A 14,505-nucleotide genomic window follows, 5' to 3' on the forward strand; every position below is an offset into this window, starting at 1 on the left:
AACCTTTGCATTGTGTGTGGTCTTTGTATCCTTGGTCCCACCGCTCCGCGTCGTCTCTACCCACTGATCCATGCTGTGCTGAGGGGTGGGGCCACTAAAAATGGGCACCCATGTCCAGGCTGGTATCTGAGACGAGAAAATAAATGCATTGCATTGTCATTGCACGAGAAAGAGAACCCAAACGTAAAGGACAAAGAGGGAAGGTCCCTAGCCAACCAACCAATTTATCAGCTGTCCATCTAAGTTGGTGCGACCTATGTATGTTGTCTGTGGAACCAACTCCGCCTGTTTGTTGAGGATAGACAAGATGAGCTTGTGTTACGTTGGCTTTGGATTCGTTGAGGGTTGGTGTCACCGAGGAAGAAAATCAGTCACGGATCGCTGTCGATGCTCACCATGATCAGTATATTCAGCTCGTTAGAGTATGATCATTGATCTACAAGCACTAGAGGTGTTCCCATGTGGACTATAAAATCTTTAGAAGGCAAGTTGGAGTGCTCACATGTGTATGAGACTTTATTGTTTCAGATTATATGTATTATTATATTCTATATGTAATAGATTAGAAATAGAATTTGATACCAAATTTTAGATCCCACCCTTTGGGTCACACTAATCACTACCCATTTAAGTGAAGCTAACCATGCTTGCACGTGGCCTAAAGGTTTACGTCAAACTCACTGGCCAACCTTGAGCCAAGAGGCTTAGGGTCTCACTAGAGAAAGAAAGCCTTACCGTCCCATATTGCGAAGATACACATCTCAGATACCTGTAACCACAATCCCTGGGGCTATAAAGTGTTGTTGAGGCTCAATGTTCATTAGCCTCAGCCCGTCCAGCTATATTTAGCCAAGCTAATCCCAAATTGACCACCTCTCCGACATCTAGTTGAGATCTAACCAGTCCAAGCTCCCCCCTTTACCCTGGTCAAGCTAGCCATGGTTGCTAGGGAATGTAATGGGGTCTCTTTTGTTTTGTTTTTGCTCAATAGAGAAGCTCCACAGCTCCCTGCCCCCCCTCCCCTTCGAGAGAATAATCCAAAGAAAGAACACAAATTTAATGTTTTATGCTCCAAAGAGAAAGAATCCATAGACAAATGTAGGGTACCGTGGCTTGCTTTTACCAAACGTCTTGTGTCTTACTTTGGAGAAGCACCTTGAGGATGATGCCTGGTATACAAGCACCCTGCCTGCTCCTCTATTTTGTGCTTTGCTTTGGCATCCATAGTGAATGTACCTCCTACTTGTCATTTGGGTAAAACCCTATATGCATCATGTTCCTAATTTCCAGCAATAATATCATATCTTCATTACATGTAACCAATCCAAGTCTTCCTTCCTTCATGAAGATAGGTAACTATGGCAAGAAGCGCAATGCATCCTGTGTCTCTTAGACCACAAATCCCTAGGTTGAATGAATGGCTCCTTCTTGTTCATTCTTGTTCACTAAATCCTGCGTTTGCTTTCAAGTACTTCCTTTACTCTCATCGTGCCATCCTGGTGCCTTCATGATGGTGGGGCATTTTTTTTCCTACCATTGAGTTATGCAGTGAAATCTCTTTGCGCTAGAGCAAGGCAATGTGCACAGTGCAAGTAGATGTATTGTTTTGAGAATGAGAAAGCTTCCCTATTCCCACCCTCATGGATCATAGGGAAAGGGATTCCAATGTGGCTGGGGCTGAAATGCTGGATAACGATTAGAAGATTCACTCTCATTACATTCTTTTGGAGGACTAAATTGTATGGTTTGCCCAACCCTCCAGTTGGATCTTTTTGAAACTTTCCTGTGTTTCTGCTCCAGCTAAGAGGCTGACACACCTCCTATAGCTTTCTAGGCATTTCTTCTTGAGGGATGACCACAATCTTCTCTATCCTAACCATTTTTAGTTTCCAGTCCTCTAGGTTTCTTATAGGCATTTGCACATAGGGAACATCAATAATGAGTAGAATTACAATTAGTGTTTTTACTAAAACAGTTCTGCATCTCCTTAGCAGTGGCTTTTGGAAACAACATTGTACGTACTCCAGTATAGTTTATCTGTTTGTGGAAGTGGATGTATTTCATGAAAGCTAGAAGTGTATGAGGACTTGGTTTGAATTTGGTTAGAAGAACTAGCAGAGTTGGTGGAAGGTTTTATGTGGGTATTGTATACACTTCTAGAAAGCAAGTAACTTACATTCTATGCACGTTTTTTAAGATTTTATATTCAACGCCCCTCTATTGTTCCTACTTTCAAGGTTTTCATACTCGAGGCTATCAGAGGCTACACTCGAGAAGGAATGGAGACAGGAAAATTAGTTCTGGTATGAAGCAACCACCTCACATGTAGAATTGGTTTGTGTTTTTTTAGGATTTATTCTTATTCACCTGTTTTCAAGGCTAAGAAAGATTTGCTTGTATCACAGCAAGATATGCTAGAGAGAAATTTGCCTCTATCAACCAAGATGGGTGGTGACCTTTTGGAGTTGGCATCACAGGAACCGGTAAGTCATCACAATCTATTGAAGTTTTCTTTTTCAAGGACTAGACAACGTTGTGCCATGTAATCTGTTTTCTTCTTTGTACAGAACTGCTAGTTGGTCATCCTGCTCAATATGTCCAAGTTTTCTGTTTCCTGCAGGCAGGAGACTTCTCAACAGCGAACCTATTATTTGATATACTGCAGAGACGCCGTATTCTTCCATCGCAGAGGGTTCTTGGTACATATTATAGGGGATTAAAGGTAAGAATAATACTTGGCTAGTTCGTTTGTTCAAAAAGAGTTGTTTGTAGTGTTGAGTATTCACAATTTTGACATCTGATATTTTGGATGTTTCCTGTCAGCGGCGACAAATTCCTGAAGGGGATCCTCGCCTGACCAGGGTAATTGAGATCTTGAATGGGAGGGATCGGGATCGAGGGATTCAACAGAGACAGTTACAGGCATAAATTGGTGGAGCAGACACTTGTAGATACTGGGGTCATAGTGTTAGCATTGTGCTGTGTGTTCTTTTACAGCTTGGTTCCTGCGTAGAGGTGGAAGCGATGGCAGGCTGATATGGGCCTGATAAATAATCAAAGGCCAAAAGAAAGGTGTGCTTATAAGTCAATCAGAACATATTGGAGAGCCTCTTTACAAAAATATGTTTATTTTCTTTTTACCCACTCATTGCACACAAGTTCTGCAGGTTGTTCACTGTTTTTTTCCCCGAAGAAAGATTTCTGTTTTGCCCACCCTCTGTAAGTGAATGGTTTGATTTCTCGAATATTTTTCCTTTCTTTACGGTAAGAAAAATATCTGAATGATAACAGTACAGAAAGGGTGTAGATGCTCTTTACATCTGGAAATCACATCTGTACAGTGGGTCATTGTTTGTGATCACTAAAACTCAAAACTGCCTTGAAGAGCTAGCTGAAGATGCCAGATCTGAATTTTCATCTGCAGATGATGTGCAGGCAAGATTACTTCAATGTAAGTCAGATAGATTTATGAACCCTTGTACTGCAAGAAAGTATGAATCCTTGTTGGAGACTTCTTCCAGTTGCAACCAGATGTTCGTAATTTTCATTCCTATTGGTGTGCTCGTCAAATCAGTCTCCTTGGTGCCTTCCCAGTCCTTGGTGGTAGTGATAGACAGATTGGATCCTATTGATATGTCTCGGAGTGATTATGCATTGGTCTCATATAGAGATGCTATATCCCTGGGGATGTACTTCACATTTTGCAAATTGACGTTCATGGACAGGGAAGTTCAAGCAGCTTTGCTAAACTGTGCATGCATACAGTTTGAAACAATGTTCCAACTTTGCAAGCAGTATTATTTTATAATGCATGAAATATTTATGCAATAAGCATAGTATAATTCTAGGACCATATCTCCTAACTACATATTTTATGGCTTGAAGTTTATATCTCTGATCTTTATATATGCATGGTGTATGTCGAATTATCTTTTGTGAACATCTGGAGTAATAAGAGCGTATAGTTAAGCAAAGAGAGTCTTTTTTAAATTAATTTACTTTGTTCACCATTTAAGATTCCCTGCTAGAGCTCGATTAAGCTTTAAAGTAACGAAAATCCATATCTAGTAAAGCAAGTTTTGCACATCATAACATCCATTTTTCACATGTAGATGAATTAAACAGTTAGTATTATATAATCAATCATAAAATTGATGAGTCACCTTGAAGAATATGCTTTACATTGTCAAGAATGTGGAATTTGAAGTTATTAGACCACTTACTATTACATGTTTTACTAAAATGGGGGAGGAGCAAGAGGCACCTAAGCAAAGTATTAACATGCTACACAACAGTATTATTATCATCATCCACAAATTCTTAATCAATCATAGGCACATTTTAATTTAAGTGCATCACTAACGTCAATTTCTAGCATTTCTTCCTACCATTGAGTTGAATTGAACAAACTCTAGTTTAAACCTGGAATGCTAAAATGACCTTCCTATCATTTGTCTATAATGACCTTTGATCTTGCGAAGTCAAGTTCAAGTGTCTCAATTTGTTGCCATCCAAGAGTTTCATTATGTTTTGTTCCAGCATGTAATCTATGGTTTTTGGAGAAGTTGATTCACATATTGTTGTCATTTGAAATGCTAGGTGTTTTTAATGTATAAACTATTGTCCTAACTGCCAACAATTTTGAATTGTTACAACCTTGTTAGGTCTATTCACATGCCATGGATGACGAAGTAATAAGCTTGTTATACCTCGCAATAATATGTGTCCAATGTTTGTTGGTGATTGATCATTAGGACGTATCATTTAGTTTAATCTAGATATCATTTGTCTTCATATTTTGTCTTGCTCCCTCTAATTAAAGAGGAAGAGTCGAGGGTTTCATAGGAGAGATGAATCAACTCCTTGAGAATGAGATGCCAATAAAGTGTGCATTCTGTAGAGATTGCTTAATGTACCTTTGTTTCACTTCTTTGTTTGTAAAGGCAACAAAGTCATTTGAGTTTGCTTGGGATATCACAATATTGTATTGAAAGATGTCTAATATTCCTTGGTTCTTACATAAATTGAGTTACTAAACTAGTTGTGTTTGCAAATCAGTTCATGTGCAAGCTTTTACGAATTGGGCATCCACTTTGAAAGTGTCAAAGTTTGTTCGTTTTGAGGTAGTTGGTTAGGGATTTACATGGGCTTGCTAGTTTCCTTATTGAGTCGTTTCTATGGTTCTAACTTCCATTGCATATTTATTATGTAACAAAAACACCTTCGAGCCTTTGCCACACCTTGGTGTTCAAACCGTGTTAGAGTTAGGAGCCATTGAGGCTCCAACCTTCGGGTTCTCATCCATCTCTCCATTGGAACTGATGGAGAGTCTTTATAGCTAGCTTGGGGTGGTCCATGTATTGAGTGTGAGCTTAGGATTGAGTTCCCAGATTGGATTGATGCACCATTGGGCAAGTACCTCGATAGGGCCTTGTGCTCCCATTTGCCATCAAAAACAGCATCGGCTACTTGAAGACTGAAGAGTTTGAGCCAGACTTTAGAAGCTGTATGTGACCCTCTAGATTATCACTTTAGAAGCCAAACTTTGCAAGTCCCATGAATCCAAGGAAGTAGTTCACAATTGTGACCATTGGGAGGGTTCGCCATGCATTACTTGAGAGAGATTAATTATATTTTAGAAACAACGTGACCTAGGCAATCCAGATTAGTAAAGGAGGACAAGGTAAGCATTAGAGGATATATGGTTGCTTGTAGATTTCACTAATGGGTGCTTGATCTCCAGGAGCTCCATGTACTATGGAACGCTATCTAGGTTGTGAAGGCATTTTGCAAGAGATTTTTGAGTCTGTTCTCCTACCTCCTAGTGGGAACTTCAAAACACTTCAGCTTGTGTTGATCTACTAGACTTTCTGTAGGCTTCGTAGTGGTTCCTTGCAAACACACCTTTCTCGTAATCACACCTTCCTGCTGCTCCAATGGACTGCCAAAGTAAGGCAATCTCAAGTTGAGGGTTGCATAAAGACCTTGGCTTGGACATTTTAAAGGCCTAGGAGTAGACCAGTTGGCAATTATAACATGGCTGGTACAGCAGTCAATCCAATCAAACTGAATGGATTGCCCCTACTTCTATTGGCTTGATTAAGGATCAGAATTGCAATAATGGCATTCTAGCAGCCTGCTGCACTTACCATACATATTGCAAGGACTTATGTCCCCACCACCACATCTAACTCCCATGTGTTGCCAACAATAAGATCATGGATCACTCGACCTTTCTCTAAGACTACTACATTGGCCACTGAGGATGAGGATTCTGGAAATAGACAAACAATACTTGATTTTGGTTTCTATGCTTACATCAGTAGAAATGGATATTATTGTACTTCATTTATTGGAAACTACCTTACCAAATTTATTAGATCTAGAAAGTTAAGATTTGAAGTATTCAGGCTTGAGAAAATTGGGGTGCTTCATGGTAGGGGTACGGCCTGCAACAAATCTCCATGAAAGGCGCGATGACTCAGCAGGATGTACGGGGTTGTACGACGCTGAAGAAGGGATTGGCAAAAGCGTAATATGGCAGGGGTTACTAGTAGCTTGGTTGGCCAGGTGTAGGGCTGGTAGGGCTGATTCCAGCCAGCCTACCATGCCCAGAAATGGCAGGGCATCAGACCTTGAAGTGAGGGCCAAAGCCCTAGTTTTGTGGGCTTGTGGCTTTGGTTAAGTGAGCCCTTTTAGGGCAGTTTTATAGCAGCCTGGTCAGCCTGTTTGGGTCGGCTAGATTCAGGCTGTTGGTCGGTTTTTCGGGGTAGGCCTTGTGCCCTATAAAAGGAGGTCCTCCATCAACATCCAACTATCGAACAAGTTCAGGAGCACACAGGAGCAGCCAGAAGCCACTCCTTTGGGCCTCACACAAGGGATGAAGGAGAGTGGAAGGTGTGCTGCAGACTAAGTTCCCTAGAGGCTGGTCGGCTGTCTTCTAGGGCAGCAAGGTGTTGTGATCATCATATTCTCTGGAGTAGCCCTCTGACATTAGACAGGAGCAGCAAGAAGGCAAGTCTTGGGCCTATCCACAGGAGGTGAAGGTAACCCCAAAGGAGTTGCTGACTAAGCTTGAGTGGCAGCCCACCTAGGTTGGTTTCCAGACAACAAGGTGGAGAGGCAGCCCACCTAGGTTGGTTTCCAAACAGCAAGGTGGAGAGGAACGTTCTGGACGAAAATTCTACAGAAGCTCGAGGTGGAGCACGCAGGCAGCTTGAGTCTAGAGATAGCCAGCAAATAACAAAAGTACCTGCTATCTAGGCTGTGAAGGCATTTTGCAAGAGATTTTTGAGTCTGTTCTCCTACGTCCTAGTGGAAACTTCAAAACACTTCAGTCTGTGTTGATCTACTAGACTTTCCGTAGCCTTCGTAGTGGTTCCCCGCAAACACACCTTCCTCGCAATCACACCTTCCTCCTGCTCCAATGGACTGCCAAATGTAAGGCAGTCTCAGGTTGAGGGCTGCATAAAGACCTTGGCTTGGACATTTCATAGGCCTAGGAGAAACAGACCAGTTGGGGATTATAACATGGCTGGTACAACAGTCAGTCCAATCAAACTGAATGGATTGCCCCTACTTCTATTGGCTTGATTAAGGATCAGAATTGCAATAATGGCATTCTAGGAGCCTGCTGCACTTACCATACATATTGCAAGGACTGATGTCCCCACCACCACATCTAACTCCCATGTGTTGCCATCAATAAGATCATGGATCACTTGACCTTTCTCTAAGACTACTACATCGGACACTGAGGATGAGGATTCTGGAAATAGACAAACAATACTCGATTTTGGTTCCTATGCTTACATCAGTAGAAATGGATACGATTGTACTTTCTTTATTGGAAACAGCCTTACCAAATTTATTAGATCTAGAAAGTTAAGATTTGAGGTTTTAGGCCTAAGAAAATTGGGGTGCTTCATGGCAAGCGTACGGCCTGCAACAAGATCCCCATGAAAGGCATGATGACTCAGCAGGATGTACGGGGCTGTATGAAGCTGAAGAAGGGGCTAGTAGAAGCGCAATATGGCAGGGGCAAAAGGGGGCTGGACCTTGCATATATAGGTTGGCATCAGGCCTTGAAGTGAGGGCCAAAGCCCTAGTTTTGTGGGCCAGTGGCCCTGGTTAAGTGAGCCCTTTTAGGACAGCTTTATAGCAGTGTGGTCACGCTGTTTGGGTCGGCCAGATTCAGGTTGTTGGTCGGCTTTTTGGGGCGGGCCTTGTGCCCTATAAAAGGAGGTCCTCCAGCCCTCATTAAACATCCAACTATCCAGCAAGTTTAGGAGCAGATAGGAGTAGCCAAAAGCCACTCCCTTGGGCCTCACACTAAGGGTGAAGGAGAGTGGAAGGTGTGCTGCAGACTAAGTTCCCTAGAGGCTGGTCGGCTGTCTTCTAGGGCAGCAAGGTGTTGTGATCATCATATTCTCTGGAGTAGCCCTCTGACAGTAGACAGGAGCAGCAAGAAGGCAAGTCTTGGGCCTATCCACAGGAGGTGAAGGTTACCCTGAAGGAGTTGCTAACTGAGCTTGAGTGGCAGCCCACCTAGGCTGGTTTCCAGACAGCAAGGTGGAGAGGATCGTTTTGGACGGAAATTCTACAGAAGCTTGAGGTGGAGCACGCGGGCGGCTTGAGTCTAGAGATAGCCAACAAATAACAGAAGTACCTGCTATCTAGGATGTGAAGGCATTTTGCAAGAGATTTTTGAGTATGTTCTCCTACCTCCTAGTGGGAACTTCAAAACACTTTAGCCTGTGTTGATCTACTAGACTTTCTGTAGCCTTCGTAGTGGTTCCCCGCAAACACACCTTCCCTGCAATCACACCTTCCTGCTGCTCCAATGGACTGCCAAATGTAAGGCAGTCTCAGGTTGAGGGCTGAATAAAGACCCTGGCTTGGACATTTTTAGACTACTACATTGGACACTGAGGATGAGGATTCTCAAAATAGACAAACAATACTCGATATTGAATTCTATGCTTACATCAGTATAAATGGATACTATTATACTTTATTTATTGGAAACTGCCTTACCAAATTTATTAGATCTAGAAAGTTAAGATTTGAAGTATTTAGGCCTCAGAAAATTGGGATGCTTCATGGCAGGCGTACGGCCTGCAACGGATCCCCATGAAAAGCGCAATGACTGAGCAGGATGTATAGGGCTATACGACGCTGAAGAAGGGTCTGGTAGAAGCGCAATATGGCAAGGGTTACTGGAAGCTTGGTCAACCAGGTGTGCTGGTAGGGCTGATTCCAGCCAGCCTACCATCCTAGAAATAGCAGGGCAAAGGGGGGCTGGACCTTGCATATATAGGACGGCATCAGGCCTTGAAGTGAGGGCCAAAGCCCTTGTTTTGTGGGCCTGTGGCCCTGGTTAAGTGAGGCCTTTTAGGGCAGTTTTATAGCAGCCTGGTTGGCCTATTTGGGTCGGCCAAATTCAGGCTATTGGTCGGTTTTTTGGGGCAGGCCTTGTGCCCTATAAAAGGAGGTCCTCCAGCCCTCATTCAACATCCAACTATCCAGCAAGTTCAGGAGCACAGAGGAGCAGCCAAAAGCCACTCCCTTGGGCCTCACACAGGCGGTAAAGGAGAGTGGAAGGTGTGTTGCAGACTAAGTTCCCTAGAGGCTGGTCGGCTGTCTTCTAAGGCAGCAAGGTGTTGTGATCATCATATTCTCTGGAGTAGTCCTCTGACAGTAGACAAGAGCAGCAAGAAGGCAAGTCTTGGGCCTCTATCCACAGGAGGTGAAGGTGACCCTGAAGGAGTTGCTGACTGAGCTCCAACCTGTGCATTGAGTGTTCTTGATCTCTTCAAGCTTATGTAGCTTCAAGTAGTCAGGCAGCTCTTGTGCGCCAAGTTGCTCCTAAAGGTACTTGCTCTTGAAAACCTTGTAGAGGCAGCTTGATGATTCAGAGTTTTTGATGCGCATTAGCTTGACGTTCCTGTAGCTCATCCTTTTTGCTTCAATGGCCGTGCTATTGATGGTCGCAATTTGAGCTGCTACGCATGGGCGATTGCCATCAACCTCAAAGTTTTTGGTAATACAAAATTGAACCATTAAATTTTCAAAAATACAAATTACTATGTACGAAATACAAAATCATACATTTCTAAAAACAAAGTACCATGTGCAAAATGCAAAGTGCTATGTTCTATATCCCAAACTCAAATTGCTACATACTATATGCAAAATACTATGTGCAAAATGCAAGATCATATGAACCCAAGGAAGGGCATGTTCCTTGGTCTTATAATTTTTGGAGAGGAAATGTGCCGACTCTCCCCCCACACGAATGTGTGGTTAAGTGTATTTGTTTATGTGTTGGATACAAAGTGCTATTTGCTAAATGCAAAAATGCTAGTTGATCAATGCCAAGTGCTAATTCTTAATGCAAAATGATATGTACGAGATTTAGAGTGCTATATCTCAAACTCAAATTGCTACCAAATATATACAAAGTGATAAATGAAAACTGCTATATCCCAAATTCAAATAGCTACAAATATATGCAAAAAAAAAAAAGCTAAACACAAAGTCCTATGTGCAAAAAGAAAGATCTATTTACCATGTTCTATATTCGAAATGCTATATGCTACATTTAAATTCCTATATGCTATATTCAAATTGGTATCAACATAAACTAGAAACGTTATAAATTTTGAGTGAAAATAATAAAGTGTTAACAACCTTGATATTTTGTTTGCAGATTATTCGAATTGGTGAAGATGGCTAGTGGCACTCCTTTGGCTGCCCATGTCAATCACATGTGGAGTCTCATGACTCAACTTGCTTAATATCTGAACAAGAGATAATTAGACGTATTCTTAAGTTTCAAATACCAAGTTCTATTCCTGGATCTCCTTCATGGCACTGTAGAAACTTAAAAGATCTAATGGCAATGGTTGACACATGGGGCCTTCCCAATATATTCCTTACACTTACTGCAGATGAGGTATCAACCACAAGATGGTGTGAAATTGATCAAATAGAAACCATTGCTAAACAATTCAATAAAAACTTCACATGGAGAGATTGTCCAGTTGAATGCGTAGTGCTCTTCCATGTTAGACTGCAACAATTCTCAGCAAGATATATTCTTTGTGATAAAGGACTACTAGGTAGAGTCAACCATCACATCATAAGATATGAGGTACAAAATAGAGGATCTATGCATGCACACATGATGCTATGGATAGATGAACAAGACATAGATATTGTATCAAACCAGATAGATGCACATATCCCTTACATGAATGATTTTAATAACTGGCTAGAGAATTCAATTCAAAGAAAGCTTAACTATATGGTAAAGAGAAAACAAATCCACACCTGTAGGCCAACATGCAATCTATTTGACTCAAGCACAAACCACAAATGCAAATACGGATTTCCATATCCAATACATTTAGATACTAAACCTACTATAGATCCTCTCACACAAAGATGGATCTACTTCCGTCCATCACTAGAACATTGTAATGTCGTTCCATACCATGCAGGAATATTACTCTTGTGGCAAGCACATATGAATATTCAGAAAATAACAAACACTGGCCTATCATATTACCTTCTAAAATATGCTATGAAAACCGAACCCATGGGACACATGAACTTGAATCCTGGTGATGCAAAACTTCTAGGACTAGATAATCTAGATCCAATTAAATTAAAAATGATACCTGCATACATTCTTTTAAAGCCAACATCTCCAACAGAGGAAGCATTGTCATGCTTACAAATATCTACCATTCAAAGAAGCGAATTTGTGCATTTCATTGACTCCTCTCCCCCATCTATGTGCCAAAAATGCCTTCGTGAACATTGTGTTTCTGTAATGCATCCTATAGATACATATTGCGGTCGTCCAAGTGTCATGGAGAACTTGACCTTCTATGAATTCTTGTAAAAATACAATGTCCAAAAGTTAAAGAAAAAAAACAAAGATAACATAACTATCGTAGATTCTTTCGGAAATTATGTGTATCCATTAACACAGATCGTACGTTTCATAGATTACCACCCTGCTCATCATTTTGAAGGATTTTTTTACAACCTTCCACTAAAGAACGCAAATTTTAGAAATGAGTGAGCTCATTTCTGAAAACAATCATACAAAATCTTACTTCTTAGAATGCCATATCCGAGACCTCGTAAAAATAGAAGAAGACATCGAATCTCTTATCGATCAATATTGCAAAGTGCACTTGCTAATAGATCAAAATCTACACCAACTAACAAACATGATACTCCAAAAAAGCCCATTACGTGTTATTCAGAACTCCTTCATGGCTTCAACCGACCTTCATGAAGATACCAGTATACATAACACAACACACACAAAATTACTTTAAATGATGAACGAGTTCGGATTTCGAAAATGCAACTCTTTCTTCTGAACAACAAGAAATTTACGAAAAGATAAATGGATCACCCACAGGACTTAATGTCATTTGTGGTACTCCTGGTTCAGGAAAGACATTTATGATCAAGTACATTACTTATAATTATGTAAAACAAGGAAAATCGATTGTTCTAGTAGCAACAATAGGAGTTGTTGCAATGAGACTAAGTAGATTAGCAACTACTGTCCATCATCAGTTTACTCTACCAAAGAGACACGATATGTTTTGTACCTCCTTACCAATGTCAGACGAACGATACATAGAATTGCAAAATGCAAAAATCATAATAATTGATGAGATCTCAATGATGCCAAACATTAAACACAGTAATCAGACAATTGTGCGAAACTTGCAAGCAAACAATCTTGCAGCCTTTTGAAAATAAAAAGATGCTCTTATTTGGAGATATGTCCCAGTTGCCTCCAGTATGCAAATGCAAGGTGCAAGAAAATGAATTCTGTAGAAAATGCTATATTGGAAACTCGGGTTTCTAGACAACTGCAACCTTTTCATTCCTTCACACATCAATACATCACCTAGAAGATCCAACATACATAGAATTCTTAAACATAATTAGAATAAGACAACCAATGGTAGAAGAGATTCAGTATTACCTAGGTAATTTAATCACAAGTGATAGTGAAGCAAACGATTTCATTGACAAGGACACAACTATACTGTGCACCCATCAAAAAGACACACGATACTATAATGAGCGCATACTACATAAGAAATTCAAAGAGCATCAAATTAAAAGCGTCACTGTGACATCCAATGCAGATCAAATCTTAGAATCAAGAGAATGGATAATGGATCCAAATTTCCACTCCATACAACAAATAGCAATAGGAGTGAAAGTGATGATCACAGAAAATATAGATCTCAGAATCGAAGCTACAAATGGCGCTATTGCAAGTGTCATATCACTAGAAATAGATAATAACACAAACAACATTTTAAAAATTCATGCCAAGATCTTATCAACAAATGAAAAAATCACACTAAGACGATCAAAACATAAACGGAAGGTATTAAACTTAATATGGTATCACAAAATAACTTTTCCAAGCACACTAGCATATGCAATTACGGGACACAAGTCAGAAGGATGCACACTCAAAGGAAAGGCTCTTGTAGTAATACAAAAATCATTTGCACCAGGACTAACATATGTCATGCTTTCACGAGTCACCACTTGAAACAACTTAAGAATCTTAAATAAAATCAATCCATCTGACTTCATTCCAATGCTTACATGAACTTTAAAGAAATAGTAATCAATAGAAATTCCTTTTATTAAATATTCATCAATATAAGAGAAAAGAAACTTTTGATATACAAACTAATATGCATGATCTATCAAAAAAATTATTTGAACAACTACCAATAATAAAATATGGCAACGTCAGACGAGGTATGTTTTCAATATTAAGCATTGTGGTATTTCTTCACATTAGTTTATATTCTAATTTATAATAGATTACTATTTCACAGATCTTTAATCAATTCAAAAGTAAAGCTAGATTGGCTCAACAAGATCAAGAGAAATCAACAAAAAGAACAAAGGGACAAAATTATTTATTGTATACAGCTCAAATACATCTTGCAAACATGGCTGGAAAGGAACCAAATGAATACATTTATGAATGGAGCAGATTGCAAGACCTTAGGAATTTCATGGATAACAATCAACATGAAGTACAACAATGGAAGGCAAAACATGGGGACAAAGAAATGAGAGCAAACGGTTAGTAACCCAATTTTATTTATAAAGAATGATTAAAATTTAAATTTTAAAAATATAATAAATAACATATACATAATATCAATTCAAACATAATGCAGGTCTAACTTAGTACATAATTCAAAAAATCACAAAAGAGGACGATATCATTACTCCAATGATGTTGAGAATAGAAGCACAAGCTATAATAGATAAGCACTCACAAGGAATTTCAGCTTATTGCCTTTTGAACTTCTACACTTTGGCTGCAATGTAAGCTTAGCCGAACTCCTAAAAATAGATCGTAAGACTAGAAATGTCATACTAGCGGGGTTCAACAACATGTTCCAAATAGATGATAAAAAAAAAGCAAAA

At 40.0% G+C, this 14,505-nt stretch overlaps 1 protein-coding gene across 2 annotated transcripts in view; it reads left to right on the forward strand.

The window, feature by feature from the left end:
• Positions 1–3,551, forward strand: part of LOC147900602 (pentatricopeptide repeat-containing protein At4g35850, mitochondrial-like) — a 106,125-nt gene extending 102,574 nt beyond the window's left edge. For both annotated transcript variants that reach the window (XM_087376976.1, XM_087376977.1), the window contains exons 10-13: positions 2,238–2,303; positions 2,406–2,483; positions 2,621–2,722; positions 2,824–3,551. In XM_087376976.1, coding sequence (XP_087233102.1) covers positions 2,238–2,303; positions 2,406–2,483; positions 2,621–2,722; positions 2,824–2,928 — 351 coding nt within the window. In that variant the 3' untranslated portion in view covers positions 2,929–3,551. The remainder of the gene's footprint in view (positions 1–2,237; positions 2,304–2,405; positions 2,484–2,620; positions 2,723–2,823) is intronic.
• The last annotated feature ends 10,954 nt before the right edge of the window (positions 3,552–14,505 follow it).

This window comes from Dipteris shenzhenensis, chromosome 7 (assembly GCF_047967505.1).
Source record: "Dipteris shenzhenensis isolate YYH24624 ecotype China chromosome 7, Dip_SZ_1.0, whole genome shotgun sequence".
NCBI lineage: Eukaryota > Viridiplantae > Streptophyta > Polypodiopsida > Gleicheniales > Dipteridaceae > Dipteris > Dipteris shenzhenensis.